Raw genomic sequence first — 16,165 nt, 5'->3', positions numbered from 1 at the left:
AATGAAACATACTGTTACTGGTCATATCAAAATAAACTAAATAGTCCAAGTGATACTAAAACTATATTTCAAGGAAGCAGTTGCATCACACCATATCCTTTTGAATTTCCTAAACATTTTCTTCTGCAGAATATAAATGACTTGCTGTCTGCTAAAGAACCTAATGGAAAAAATAAATAGCTTTTAATTGTACTTTTCCATGGAAATGAATACATTACAAAACAATACAAATAGCAAGACAAAATAATAATTCAATTTGGCTATCGTGTCTGTTTTCAGCCTATACTGTAAGTGACTATACTTACATGTCTATGGTTTTAGTAAACACTAATTTCACATTTTTATCATGTGAGCTGTGATTTTATGACAAATTCAGAGCCTACCAATTGTAGGAATACAGCACAATGTTTGTGAGGAATGAGCCTCAACATCAGCATAATTTGACATTATTACACTATTTTGAATTCTAGAATGGGATCAAGCAAGTGTAAATTGGTTTAAATTTGCATAATGGAAGGGATGTAAATGATGTAAAACAGATCAATGTGCAAATAGATTTATTCGAAATCTACCTGTAAATACAAATGCATACCGGTGGTGTAAACCACTACAATCTAATCACAACCCATCTACTCTGGACATTAAAATATCCTACCGTGTCTTGGGTCTGGTTGTTGTTGTCTACATTCAAGTGAGATGTTGATGCACACAGACATGGCCTTTTCCATGGAGGCTGATATGAAATACGAAATATGAATATGCTAGTATTTCGTAGACATTAATGAGGTTAAAAACAAACAGCTAATTTGAATATTTCTTGAGAGTGTCAACACAAGAACTCCTGTCTTGATATAGAATGGAAATGGTTAGAGGCAGATGTGTAGCATCTGAAAAGACTGACCTTAAGAAAAGTGCTTCTCTTTTCTAAAGCCACAATATATTCTTTATTATTTTCAAACCATGTTCGTGTGGTGAGTCTGAAACCCAGTGTGTACCCTGAAAGGTTAACCTCACTTCGCGTTTACTGAAAACACAGCAAAGAAAGGTGATCCAGTTAGCGTTTGGTCATACGACGGTTTTATGTTTGTATTCAAATGAGAATCAAAATCACATCTGAGATGAATCCATATTTTCACATTCACTGTAAACATATACTCCCATTCACATCAAAATCAAAAAGAACAATTCTAAAAGTTTGACCATAGAGAAGATTAACATGCTGTTATCTTTTTTCTTTTAAATATATATACGCAATTAAATCACATTGATAAATAAATTCCACATGTATAACAATTCATAAAATGAAAGGAACTAATAATAAAACATATTAAAACTAGGAAATTTCATACATAAATATAATATTGCAACCTGATATTGTGCATATCGCTGGAACGACCATTATAATTCAAAACAACCAAAAATATGAGTATGAGTGTGTGGTTGGATTCTACAGGAAGTAGTGTGTTTGTGTGTTCGAGGCAAACAGGAACTTTTTATATCTCGGTGGTTCTGTATTGACATCATTAGTTGGTGTGGGCTTTTACATTTTCTACGCCTTCTCGGAGTCCCTTACGACCACAAAAAGACGGTATACCTCTTTTTCTGTCACTTTCCTGCATTTCTTTTCCTGCAGTCTTCCTCTCTATAATACAATAAATACACTTGGCACACCTTTTTCAAATATTTGGCAGTGTAGATAACTGTAAAAATTGACTATCACTTTTTTCAATATTCTAGACAACTATAGAAATATGCTCAAGATGATTAAAATTTAGATGAATTAACATTGACACTAACTACACTGTTGTGCTGTGAGCAGAGGAGTGTCTTCCTGCGTTTGCACTCTGCATGCAGGCAAGGTATGGACGGATTCAAGGGTGGGGAGGGTCAAAGACTTTTTCCATTTGGTGTCCTCAGAGACACGAACGAGTCGCAGGCCTTGTGTGCATCGAGTTTTCTTTCTCTGAAATTCTCTAACATATTTTATTTCAGAGATTACACCCAAGACTAATCATACAAGTAGTGCATTTTGTCAGTTCAGGCTGGAATGGAAATCTAATCTTTGAACTCTGAGCAGGCTTTGTGGACCGTGCTTCAGCGCAGCTTTAACATCGAAATGCATTCGTACATACATTTATAAGCCTTTCAAACAGTGTAACAGGTGTTCTGCTGCCTTTCCAAAAACTCAATCAGGTTTGGATCTGCTAAGTGATTATTTATTTCAGAGCATGTGATTGCGTGCAAGTGCACGCCTGTCATTTATGCTATCACATCGTATGTGGTACTCAGTTTTTTTGGTCGAGAGAGATTCTAGTTATTACCTAACACTGTCCTTTCAGTAGTTTGAGATTGTTTGTGCCTCTTGCATGTGCATGTGTATTTTTGTGTGTGTAAAAGTGCAGAATGTGGGTATATTCACTCATGTTTTTATTTACTAAATTTTTTGGTTGCTCGTGTTGCGTGAAAAAGGAAACTCTTTGGAGCTGCCCCTGTACTTCCAAGCAGCTTTTGCTGCTCTTCCTTCGCTCGAAGGCGCGAGAGCGTCCTGCCCACCATTTTTGATGTTTTCTGGAAGACACAGAGCTGCCGCTCGACTAGAGGGGAGGACCTGATGTAAAGTTGAACTCTGACTTCTGTTCAGACAGATAAGTCCAAGAAGGGAAACAAAATATATTCCAGACTTGCTTGCCTTATAGTCAAAAAGCTTTACAATCCCGCCAAGAGTTCCACGGTTAAGCCATATCCTGGTGGAAATATCCATGCATGTTTTTTCAGTCTTCCAGACCACGTTGCACTCTATCCATCAGACATCAGACTCGATGCTCGGCATCTTCTTGTAGACACGCCGAGCTCCCCCAGCGCTCATTGCCCTGGGAGCGGTGTATGTGCCGACAGGGGGAGGGGCTACATAAGGCATGACATGCTCGGAGTAATAGAGGTCAGGGGTCAACATCCCCACGCTGAGCACATTGCCATCGGCCTGGCTTAATGTGAGTGGCACGAGCTGCTTATAAATGTCTGTGGAGCTGCGGCCGTGAGCTAGACGCTGGTCATCGCGGAGCGTCTGGAGAAACGGGTTTTCCGTTGGGCGTGCCGGATACATCGACTTGCTGCGACGACCGATCCCGAGTCCGCTGACACCCACCCCCGCGAGCGTGTGGTTTAGGTGGACCGACTGATTTTTTGGGGGCTTGTCTGGGATCAGAGTCGCAGAGGGAACGTTGGCATATGGCGTGTTGTCCTGCAGACTGACCCGCCGTGAGGAACTCTTCTGGGGCAGGTTCTCATACGAGTGCTGGCGGATGATTACGCCCTCATTCTGGTAGTGACTAATAAGACCGTCACCCTCTTGGTCACTCTGGGGAAGATAGGCTGTGAAGGAAGCATCAGGCTGAGGGAGAAAAGGAGAGAAGGCCCTGTCAACACTTCCGCCGCCAGTGCCCCGTCCATCTGGATGGAGGAACTGATCCTCGCTGATGTCGTACAGGTTTGCAGAGTGCAGACAGGCATCGCAGCGATACTGAGGGGACCGTACAGTGTAAAGCCCAGAGTAACTGGACACTTTCGACAGGCAGCTACGGCAGTGTGTCTGTCGTGGATCCTGAGTAGAACCAGGCCCGCCGGCGATGGTCCCCGCACCGCCAGGCTTTCCATACGTGTTGTATTTCTTATCCTTCACAATGGCGGTTTGCATCACATCTGGTTCGTGAGCCTGTGAGAGCAGACTGCTGTTGAGCTGCAGGATTGGCTGCTTCTCAGAGGAAGAGGACGGCCGGTGCTTGTTATCGCGGTGATCGCTGAAGATATCTGGGTAGTGCAGGCCATGCTCCTGATCAATGGAGTCAATGGTATAAATCTGACTCCCCTGGCTGCTCTGAGAGTAGATCTGAGTGCTGTGGTTACTCTGCTGGCTGGGCTGGCTTCGCAGAGTTGAAAGCTCCACGTCGCTCAGATCCCGCGGTAGGCGGTTCCGTTTCCGAAGTGTTTCTTTTAACTTGTGCTGTATTTGCAAGTCCACCCGACCAGAGCAATCTGACATATCCGAGCGGGCGGGTGCATCTTCAGGCAGGTAGCGCTGGCTCTTCATAGGTAGGGTCTCAGTGGGCTGCGGGGTAGATGGAGGGGAATTACCCCCAGGACCTTGGTTCTGCCGCAGAGTATCCACAGACTTCTTCCACAGAGCACGTGGCTTGGAGGCTGGAGGTCGAGCGGTCTCACCCCCGCCTCCTGAGCCACCGTTTCCAGCAACACCTGGCTGAGCATCCGTCAAGCTCAGGGCACGTTGCCCTGGCAACAGAGTATTGGTAAGTGGCTCTTTGTGACGGTTGCTGAGCATGGTGCTGGAATTGCTATAGGGAGCGTTTTTCTGGGCGAGGTTGTTGCCTTTTGCTCCATCCATAATCTCCAGCAAGCCCGTGGTAGGACGGAGAATGCTACTCACGGGCTGTTTGGGCGAGGTAACTCCTAGGGTGGTGATCTCTTTAGCCGATTTCAGAAGGTGTAACATGTTGGCCTGAGGGCTGAAGCCCAACTCTGGGGATTTCTTCATCTCAATGTGAACACCGTGAATACAACTCCAAATCCCCTATAGATGAAATGGAGACGGAAAGGTTAACAAAAGAAGTTCATAAGTGGAGGCTTACAAAAAAAAAGTATATATTAGCACAATATTTCTCAATTTAGTCCCGCTGTATTTTTTCTGGGGTCTGAAACTCTATAAACCGATGAAATAAAGTAATATATCCCGCTGTGACAAACAACCGCACCCTGTAACTCATTTCTAGAGATGGTGGCTTGTGCTATTATATTCTGTTATATAAGCTCTCTCTTATTTCGCAGCAAAAAATGTGTTTGTCAGCACATAAGCAGCAATCCCTACACTGATGAAGCTTTAAGACGACTGTGGTAAACAGCCACCATGACAAGTTAATATGTCAAGATTGAGCAGATAATGGTTGCCTTCAGCAACGGAACCTTTCTAGTTAATTTACTATAGTCTTTCTGCGACATACCCTGCTGATAGTGAAGAGAATTCCTGGCTGACCAGAACAGAGACCAGTGAAACAGTAACGTAGCCTCCAGTAGAAGAGGTGCTCCCAGACAAAAGTAATTAGCGACAGAGCCATGGCAGCCGCGAGCATATAGAACACACCAGCCATATTATCCACATCCAGCTGACTGCTCATCACTTCATTCTTCTCATTATGACAGATACCAGTCAGCCACTGGGCCTCCAGCTCCTCCATCTCACCTAATACACAGCACAACATCACACAGTTAATGCTTATGCACAGACTCACAGAAAAAAAACAGGCTCACGCTCTGGCTCTGTTCCAAACACCAGCGAGCTGTTTACCTGGGCTGCATTTTTAAGCATTTCAGGCAAGCCCCGATGCAAAGGCTGTTAAATAGGCAGCAAAATAATGTTGCATTGTGAAAAAAATAAAAATAAACTGAATAAATATATATATTTTTAGTTACAGTTTTTTTATTCATCTAAAATAGCAGAACCGTTTAATCTAAAAGAACTACACTGAGAAAAAAAGGTAAAAGAAAAAACAAAAAAACATTCATACTCTGAATATTTTTTGATTAATTAGATGTGAAATTTTTAAGTAAAAACTGAAATTGTATTTTCTTGTAAAAACACAAAAAATCTTTATTGCAACTTTATTAGTTAGTCATTTGCATTTACCCATCATTTCACTCTCTGGAATACCCAATACTGATTGGTTGCTTGCAGCATTCTGCAGTCAATTTTTTTTTTTTTATAATGATGACAGCAAACTGCATATTTGACCTCTGTCCCTGGCTATCAGTCTCCTAAACTTTCTTCTGCCATTGAAACCTTTAGTCTCTTATGTTCACCAAGGTTGCAATTACTTTATCAGAAATACAGGGAAAAAAATGTAGTAGTGTAAAATATAATTACAATTTAAAATAATTGTTTGCTATTTTAATATATTTAAAAAAAATGAGAATCACTATTTCATTTTCAAGGTCAAATCTGTTCTAATCAACTGAATGCACTTTATGATATTTTTACTGCACATCTGGGTGTGCATTTTATCTCTCGGTAGTGTGTTTCAAATCAATCATTTATGAAGTCACATTTCATTTACGATATTGCATACTATAGAGAGCAAGGAATCTCACTACGGTTAGGAACAGAGCTAGTGTTTTATACAAAGGACATGAAATAAGTGGAAAAAAAGGGAAAGAAATGCAGGAAAACCATTATACCATCTCCAATGATCCCGAGGATAGCAAGGTCAACCAGCCGTTTCCAGTAGGATCCTTTCTGCAGGGCAATACCATATCCTGTTGTGGCAAAGATGTAGCCACTGCCAATAGTTACTAGCTTACAGCCATCATCACGCCCCGCCATATAGTTGAGCACAGCCGCGTCATATATGAAAGCATCCAGTTTACTGTACAAACCAACAAAGCACAATTAGTGGCTTATGAATACAGAAATATCAACATTATGTATACCAAAAGTATTCTCGTTGACCATGCACTGCAAATAATGTGAATATCCCAGCCGTACCCCGTCTTGAGGCTGACCAGTGCATCCTGAACTCCAGTCTGATGGTATTTCACCATGTACTGGTGCATGTCTGGGTAGTTTTTCCTGATGTTTCGCTCTGTGCTCCCATTAGGCACGGTCCCGAAGCGAAATGGTGGTGAATAGGAATAGGGACTCTGAAACTAGAAAAGATTGAAAAAAAAATACATCAATTACATGAAGAACAGTGAGGGCAGCTTTAAGAGATACATGGAGAGAATCAATACAAGCTCAAATACAGAAACATATCCAGGGAGATAAACCTAGTAACTGGTGTAGTTCAGACACTCCATCTTGTAAATTTATAATGACATACGGATGCTTTCTCAAAACCTAGTGAGCTGCCAACTAGACAGCACACTGTAAAATATGTTTTGTCAGGTAGTCTGAAAAATGTGCTTCATGTGGTAACATCTAAATTAACTGGTCTTATTCAAGTCAGAGAAATTATTTATTACGACTTGAATTAACCGGAATACATTAGTTTACACTAGCAAAAAAAAAAAAAAAAAAAAAGGTAGAAATAGCTTCCTATAGCACCAACTGCATATTTTTACCTTTTTACAGTGTGTTTTATTCATAGATAAGGTAATGTCACAATGGATTTGTGCTGAGCTCAGCAACAAATAATCGCTAAGATGGCTGACAGAGCCAGAGTAAGATGATGTCTATAAATGTAGGTATATATTTATATTAAGTTAGAACTTCAGTGTCAACATGACAACTGCTGTCAGGGGTGTATGCATATCTTTTCTCAAGGGGGGCCAGTGCCCTAGACAAGATAAGACATGATTAAAGTAAAAAACAGATTAACTACTTAAAGGTTCTCTATATACTGTACATTGAGAGGTCAGTAATATATATATACAGTTTAAGACATAAATACTTATATTAGCAAAAACTTTGAAACATTGAAGACAGGTGTAACACTGCTAAAAATTCAGATTTGCCATCACAGAAATGTATCACATTTTGAAATATATTATAATAGAAAACAATAACAATATTTCACATTAATACTGCTTTTGATCAAATAAATGCAACCTTGGTAAGTATAAGAGACTTCTTTCAAAAACATTAAATCTTTATCACCTCAAACTTTTAAAATGATAGAACAATTATCAGCCAGTATTATATTGTCAAATATTTTAGTTCCATCCTAACATACAGTTACAGGTACAGATATACATGCAGGTTCATGAGGCAGTAGACAGCTCACTATATTTCATGATACACACACACAAAAAAAATTACCTTTCTGTCACTAAGGCCTGTTACTTGGTCCACAAACTCCTCTTGGATCATAAACGCAGCCAAGTTGGCAGTGTAGCTGGCCAGGAAGATCACAGCGAAAAAGGCCCATACGGACACAATAAATTTACTGGTAGTGCCCCTGGGGTTCTGTACTGGGACAGAGTTGTTGAACACCAGACCCCACAGCAGCCAGACAGCCTTACCAATAGTGAAGGAGGGCCCATGAGGGTCTATAGAAATGCAAGACAAGAAAGAGGGAAAGTTTGTAAGTAGGAGTTAGGAGTAAGTGGGAAGTCATAAGAGCTTTGTAGATCTACAGGTTTCTTAAGGTGCTTATTGTTTACATTTTTAATGCTGAAATTTAAAAATGTTAACTAAAATTTTTTCTGTCTGTTTCAAAGAAGATGCTGGTTGACTGTGTGGTTGAGTTTGTGTACCGTACCTTTGCCCTGTGCCAGGTTTCTATTGAAACCGAGCGGACTGATGAATTCAAAGAGGAAAACAGCGATCGCTGTGACGATGAGTAACATGACGAACATCATAACCCACACTGAAGCACTGAAGGGTTCTGAGGGAGGAGAGAGAACAGAGAAAATGCATGGGGGAAGGCAGAGAAAAAAAATGGTTCCAGAGGGATTTCAAAGATATTATTTCATCTATTACCTAGAAACGCAGAGGGCGACACTGTTCCATTGCTACGTGACACCATCACACTGATGCCTGTCTCAACAAATGGGACAGAGAAGTCTATGGCTTCTGACCGCTCTTCATTTATGGTCAATGAACCCACAGCCATTACAGCCTTTTTATAGACTACCTATACAGAAGGGAAGAAAAAAAAAACACCTCAAGAAACAGAAAACACACTGATTCAAACAGAAATACACAGAAGAATATAGATAGAATATATATTATGGAAGACAAGTATGGATGTATGGATAGATTGGTAGACAAGCAGACAGACAGATAGACAGAGATAGATAGAAAGATAGAAAGACAGAGGCTGAACGATAGACAGATATATAGATAGAACAGCCATACAGACAAACGGAACAATAGATCAATAGAATAATAAACAGAATGACAGAGAGGCAGATAGATAATAGAATGACAGAACAATAGAAAGACAAGAGATTGACTGATAGACAGACAGAACAAAAGATTGACAGAACAACTGATATACAGACATGACAGATGAATGACAGATAGGTAGATAGACAGACAAAGCGATTAGATGTTTTATAAGTCAAAACGTTTCTGCTTTTTATTAAAGCAGGGGGTCTAATGCCATCTCATGCATTATGAATTATCTACACTGTTAAAGAGTTGGATTCTCTTGCCAAAGTTTTAAAAACGATTTGAATGTATGATCTATATAATTCTGTCAAATACACTCCTTCCAGGTTTGTACAAGTTTCGGAACGTTTTTTTTCGAGCATGACCCTTCATGACATCATGAAGGGAGGAATTCCTTGTATGGGCCCTTCTCCTGGAAAAGCACGTGCGCCCTTCAACTTCATCAGCAGCGCTGCACTGGACTTGCTCGAGAAAAATTTCTCTAAAGGAGTGTGTTTTTGGATGTGAGGGAAAGATAACCTTGTTCAGCTCACCAAAAAAAAACAGTGTTACATGAACAGTGGATGCAGTTTATTTTTCTGGGGGAGCAACAGAGTTTTGCAAGTGTTTATATGTTCCTGTCATTTCTGTGACAAATTTTTTATAAACAAGGCCCAGTTCAGCGCTGGATTTGCACATGGTTTGATACTGAAAGATGGAGTGAACCCAGGGATAAAAGTTGCTGGTCATGATTCGGAACCGGAGACAGTAAGTGAAACTGCATCAAATTTCTGTCTTTTGTTGGAAATCAGTGCGCAAGTTCTCGTCACTGTTATGCTCCACCCACAGCACGCCTCCAGGAGCTCGGCTGTTTCTGAAGAGAATCGTAAAGCTGTATCTTTCTTTTATAAATATGATAAGACTCTGCAGATATGACGAATGCAATACTACTCTGTAGGTACTCAAGATTAATATGTGATTGGGCAAAACTGTGTGTGTTATGTCCCCTTTAAGCTTAGAAACCGCATTAGCTAGATGCTTTTGTCCATATTAGGGATTTCTCCATTACTTCTATGAGTTTGTTTTGGACTTTCAGTGCAAGAGCGCCCTCCAGCTTCGAGTATGAATGAAACAAACACTGCATGAGAGTGTTTCACATCACCTTGTTTTGGATACAATAAAATGTCTTCATGCATAGACTATCTTGTCTCTTTGAATTTAAATCTAGATTTATTCAATCCACCATGTGAACATATTTTCCCAAAAAAGTGCAGGGGACGAAAGCCTGATAGATTAATATAGACACACAGACAGAAAAACAGACAGAACAACAGACTGACAGCCAGGGAGAACTGACATCTGTGTGACTGCAATTTAAACTGATGATTCATTCATTAGGTTATTGAAAGTGACTTACCTCCCCCACCATGCCGTTCCACACATTATTGATCTTCTTGCCATGTTTTCCATTTGTGACCAGGTAAAGATCATAGGTGAACTTTACATTTCTGGCAATCTTCTTCAGGATGTCTATACAAAAGCCCTTGCAGCACTGCTTGATATAGGAGTCCTCCGTGGTATTACTGCAGCATATACAGGCACAGCAATATAGAAAACAGCTGATACTGAGAAAGACTGAAGATAACTCAATCTAATGTGTTCTAAATTTAACACAAACAAAAGTTCATAACCACATTAGAGACTGCACAATTATTTCTGTATTCCCCAGGAAAATAAAGCTCTCATGCTAAAGGTTAAGATAGGATGTATAATGCCTGCACAACCTGCTAGTTTATTCAAAACTGGTATTAGATGCTATAGTTTTTAAATAAGTTAAATAAACAAAACAAAACTCACTCTTTAATGTGTTTCCTGCAAGGTACAGAGTTGCGCGTGCATGTGCCAGTAAGAATGTCCACATCATCCACTATAACAAAGGGTCTTTCCTCTAGAGTCACAATGCTCAAGTGGTTCTCATCAGCATCCATGTCCCCAAATGAGTTATAACGTGGCCAAACTGGAAACTTCAACTTCAATGTGTGGTTTTCCCATCGTCCCATCTGTAGACACACACAAACAAACATTGGCTCACAAATAAACATTTGACGGTTCTCCTGAAGTGGCCTCCATTATTATTATAAGTTTGGGGACAAAAATGTGATTTTCCGCTCTTCAAAGCAAAGCGAAGAAATGTTATTAGAGAAACACTGTATATTTTATCCAGCAAGCAAATAAGTCACATTCAAAGACTGAGACCGAGGTCTGTTTTTTCTTTAGTCTTCCATTTTCTCATTCGCTCTCTTTTAGAATATTTTTTACATCTAGATTTTAGGGATATATATATATATATATATATATATATATATATATATATATATATATATATATATATATAACAATATATATATAACAATATATATATATTTTATATTTTGTTTTTTTTCATATTTTGTTTAATTTAAATTTTAAATCTTTTGAAAAAAATTTGTAGCCTAGAAATTGTTTGCAGGCCTGTTTTGATGGGGTTTAACTGGCAACAAGGAAAAAAAAAAAAGCAAAATGCAAATAATAAAGCACTAACCTAGCCTACAAATGTGCACAGTCAGGACAGAAAAATAAATGTGCTTATCAAGTTTTAAAATCGAGGAGAAAATTCTTCCCATATCTTTTGTTTATGTTAAAGGCTGTCCAATCAAACTTTATGGTATTTTGGTGCAAATTCATCTGTCACTTATAATAATATGACTAATACAAATATTATATTTGGCCTGGTATTTGTTCCATGTGGTAGGCTGATAAATCACACTTGTGCTGCTGTTTATGCATTAGCAAAATTCTCAGTTTTCCCATTCAGCCTATGTCATGTTAATCATTTCACACATTGTTTGGCCTGTGTAGTTCATGCTAATATTAATCAATGTTAATGATACTTTTGTACAATAAGATCCTGATACAAAACCAGTTAGGAATCACAGATTTAAATAGTCCTGTGGGGTACAAACTAATTTTAAGAAGTGCCTTAAAACTGCATGTGCACTAATTACAAAAGATAAAAGCTGTTTAAAGTCATTTCAGATAAAACAGCACACTGCAAGATATTGCTGTTGCTGCTTGAAATGCCATGTCGACTACTGCCATGTCAAATTTATGCCATGTATATGCACAGCACTCTATGCAATAGTTATGCATTCCGTCAGGTGTGTGTGCTTTTCTGTTGCTGCTTGAAATGCCATGTCAGCTACCACTGTAACAACATAATGTGTCAAGTTTACCCCATGTATGTGCACTGCGCTCTTCATGCAGTTTATGTGTTCTGTCAAGTGCGTGTGCTCGTCTATAATCTCCGATAACACGATCGGCTCACACTCTATTCTAGCCCCGCTGCAGTGAGAAATGATTAGTGTCACACTTTTCACACAATCACTGCAGGGTTTTAATGTGTGTGTGTCTTCACACACACTGCAGGGCACTGTCAAAACACACAGCATCCAACACACCTCAGAGAAATAACAAGTCATTAAAAGAACGCATGAGTGAGCAAACGATTACGAAAACGAGTGTGTGAAGCACCGAGATGGAATAGGAGAACATGTAAAGCTAATCAGAGAATGGAAGCAAAGACAGAGAATAGATTACTGTAAAAAAAAAAAAAAAAAAAGCAAATTATTATTGCTAATAGCCAAAATAGAGAGAGAAATGAAAAAGGGCATTAACCAGCACAATCAAATTGGATGAAGACACATGTGCACTCTTCTCCAATTTAAAACTCGCAATAAATTCGTTATGAAACCAATGCCTTAATAAGGGCTATTTTGACTCTTTATGACTAAGTAAACAATAGTTTAAGTCATGTGCATGAAAAAACCCCAGGCTGGGAAAAGGGAAGTACAAATGAAATGTTCTTCTTCTCTAATAGCAAAGCCCAGCGCATTTTCAGTCACAGTCACAAAAAGGCTCTGAGCTAGTAAACAGAATATTGATTGCTAATGGTTCCAGAATCCCTTACAGGCAGCGCTAATAGAAGAAAATGAAGATTTGGGACGGATATAAAGATTAAAGGCTCTTACCTTCTCCCATTCCCTCTGTGTGTTCAGAACAATGACGACCAGCTTGGGATTGACTTGGTAGCCATCGTCCATGAACGAATGATCTTTACCCCCTAGATTGACTCCCATCATATATCTGCAACAAACACACAGACGCACAAAATACCAGCAAAGTTACGACATGATTTAAGGTTTACTTATTGGTCGGTCGGTCTGTCTGTCTGTCTATCTGTCTATCTATCTGTCATATTGTGTTCAGACCAAAGTTTTCATTGTCTAAATGATCTTTCAAACTGTTTGGGGATGAACTGTAAGTCATTTAATAAAATATAAGTGAAAAGCTCCAAGGTAAACAATATAAATAACGTCTTATTGAATGCCATTAGCTGTCTTATCTATTTTCCCAAGACATTAAATTGCCTTAAATGAGGTAAACAAATCAGTCCATCCTAGTTCTGTTTTTGTAGCCAAAACCCAAATTCAATGAGCCAGCAAACACAAACACAAAGTCTTGCAAATGCATTTAGACACTCAGCTAATTCATTTTAAATGGACAAATTATGCAAGTTTTTTCATCGTTCAATGCATTAAAACTTTCAATTATTTTGATGTTGAATGTTAAAAGTATTCTGAACAACAGCAACAACAGTTAAAAGAACTGTATCTTCACAATTTATTATTTGGTAGACACACCCTTTGATGCAAAGACAAACAATCCCTTAGGGTGTGTATGTAGGAACTTCACACACTCTACAGGTGTTAATTTGCCCTTTGTTTAAATTCTGGTGGATTTGCTCCGGGTTGTTCAGGGTAATAGGATGACACTTATGCTGTTTGCAAATTTAGTTTTACATACTGATGTTGCATGGAAATTCACCTTTATTTTCTTAAATCTGATGCTTTTTTGTTATCAATGACTGACTTTTTTGTTTATTTGTTTCAAAAACAGGTTCTCTTGTTTTTTTTTTTTTTTTTTGTTTTTTTTCAGCATGTTCTTCATCTTTTCTGTAGCCATACACCAATTTACACCAAACTGTTATTCACTTATAAATCTTCTCCTCTGCATGGACAGTTTTCATGGTGGTTATTGTTAGGAGCTTGACAGACTCCATCCGTTTCTTTTTTTAATTAATCTTTGGTGTTCTATGTAAGAAAGAAGGTCACAGGTTTCACACAACATGAAGGTAAGTAAATAATGCCAGAATGTTCATGTTTGGGTTAAGTTTTCCTTTATTTTTTCTTGAAATGTTCACAGATGCAATAGGGAACATTATCTAAAAACACCTAATTCTAGTTACATCTAATAAAGTGGTTTCTTTTGCTACATCAGCTTCCTATATGGCGCTAGGTTAATGCTTGACTGCTCATTCAATCTTTTACTTTCTTCTCAACTGTTGAACTCTGTAACTCTTTCAAAGTGATCTCTGGCCTCTCTTACAAATCTGCTTGTGTGTGCAGAGACTTTTGAGGGATGACCTTTTCTCGATCTCGATTCTCGTCTGGGGGGTTTGTGGTAGTTTCCACTTCCTCATAATTGAACCAACACCGCTGGGACATCCAAAGATTTGGACATTGTTTTGTAACCTTTTTCTAAAGAACATTAATCGCTGACATATTTAGAATGTTCTTTAGTCTACACTTTCACAGCTGTCCTTTAGATTAACAACCTGAATAATTATCCTGTAACCGTGACATTTTTGTTTATCTAGGAAAGGTTATACTGACTCACAGGTATAATGCAGCTGTACCTATTCAGATCCTCCACCAACATATTTTGTTTTATTTATTTTTTGAAAGTCGTCAACCAATTAAAAATGCTGTAAATTTTTGTGCTGTTTTAAGTAATCAAACTGAATTAATTGCATATTTGCTGAGAAAAGCCCCCAAAAGAAACCAGGGGTTTTATTGTAAAGTAAAAACATTTGAATTACAGAAAATAATTTTCAATAAAGCTAAAATAAAATAGTCTTGGCAACTGAAATAAGCTTAAGTACTAAAATGACTAAAGACTAAAAAGTGAAATAAAAATAAATTTAAGCTAACTAGAATTACTTAAAATGACAAAAGCACATAACAAAATTGCTTAAATTTTAATTAAAAATGAAAATATGAAAATAAAAGCTAATCAAAAATATACTGAAATATTGATACTACAATAGTATATAAATAACACCAAGTCATCTTTTTTTAACAATTCACTACTAAAACACCATTCAATAATACTAAAGTTGTCAAGTTGATTAAATACACACACATCATATTCCAATTAATTTTTTTTTAGATAAAATGTAACCATGAACTCATTAATTTACTATTTCAGTGCTTAAAAGTACAAATGTCACAGGAACCTAAACAATGATTTGTAATGAAGTAAAAAGACGGTTTGGTTAAAGAATTCATTCTCTCAAAGAAAAAGTCTGTTGTTTACTCACCCTCATGTTGTTCCATAACCATATAAATGTTCTTTCTTCCGTGGAAAACAAAAGAAAATTAAATATCGACATCTGCCCTAAATCTCCTGGAAAAACAATCAGCATCTTTTCAATTAAATGTTGATCCAGTTCACAAAAACAGTCTGACTCAACAGTTCACAGGAGGAGAAGATTACTATTATACACAATGCTATCATATGGCTTCAGAAGACTCGGAATAGAGTACACAAGTTGTATTGACTACTACTATCATACTTCTACAGTGCTAATCGTGTCTTTTGAAGCTTGAAAGCTTCAGTCCCTATTCACTGTAATGGCATGGAAATGAGCGACCAGTCCCATAATACAAAATGTCTCCATCTGAATCACACAGAAGACGGTCACATGGGTTTGGCTCGACATGAGGGTGAGTAAATAAAGCCAGAATTTACATTTTTGGGTGAACTAATCCTTAAAGGGCCTGAACACTTTTGCCAGTCCGTGTTCAATCACACAGACTCCTCTGAATAACAGAAGCTCAATACTGTATCTCTGCCTTCTCTGTGTAATGCACAATGAAGATTAGCTCAGCTGTGCACTACTCAGATGGCACAAACACACACAAACTCTCTTCGGAATTTAATTAAGAAACAGGAACATAACTGGGAAATGGGGCTTAGCTTCAGGCAGAAATGAAAAGAACAGGGTCAGAGCTACACCTGCTACTCAAACACAGCTTCTGTTGTGTGTGTTTGTTTGTAAGTGTGTCTTATTCATATATTAGAGATTTCCACAGTGCAAAAATGAAAATTGATTTTTGTCATAGCCAT

General features: G+C 38.3%; 1 protein-coding gene across 1 annotated transcript in view; it reads right to left on the bottom strand.

Moving 5' to 3' along the window:
- Positions 1-1,054: 1,054 nt before the first annotated feature.
- grin2ab (glutamate receptor, ionotropic, N-methyl D-aspartate 2A, b) overlaps positions 1,055-16,165 on the bottom strand; it is an 80,394-nt gene continuing 65,283 nt past the window's right edge. The window contains 10 exon segments of the mRNA XM_042716938.1: positions 1,055-4,585; positions 5,013-5,251; positions 6,244-6,431; positions 6,551-6,711; positions 7,823-8,052; positions 8,265-8,390; positions 8,486-8,639; positions 10,296-10,461; positions 10,736-10,938; positions 12,946-13,060. Coding sequence (XP_042572872.1) covers positions 2,804-4,585; positions 5,013-5,251; positions 6,244-6,431; positions 6,551-6,711; positions 7,823-8,052; positions 8,265-8,390; positions 8,486-8,639; positions 10,296-10,461; positions 10,736-10,938; positions 12,946-13,060 — 3,364 coding nt within the window. The 3' untranslated portion in view covers positions 1,055-2,803.

Source organism: Cyprinus carpio, chromosome B1 (genome assembly GCF_018340385.1).
Source record: "Cyprinus carpio isolate SPL01 chromosome B1, ASM1834038v1, whole genome shotgun sequence".
NCBI classification, from domain to species: Eukaryota; Metazoa; Chordata; class Actinopteri; order Cypriniformes; family Cyprinidae; genus Cyprinus; species Cyprinus carpio.
Note: the sequence above shows the minus strand (reverse complement) of the source record. Positions and strands in the feature narration are given on the sequence as shown.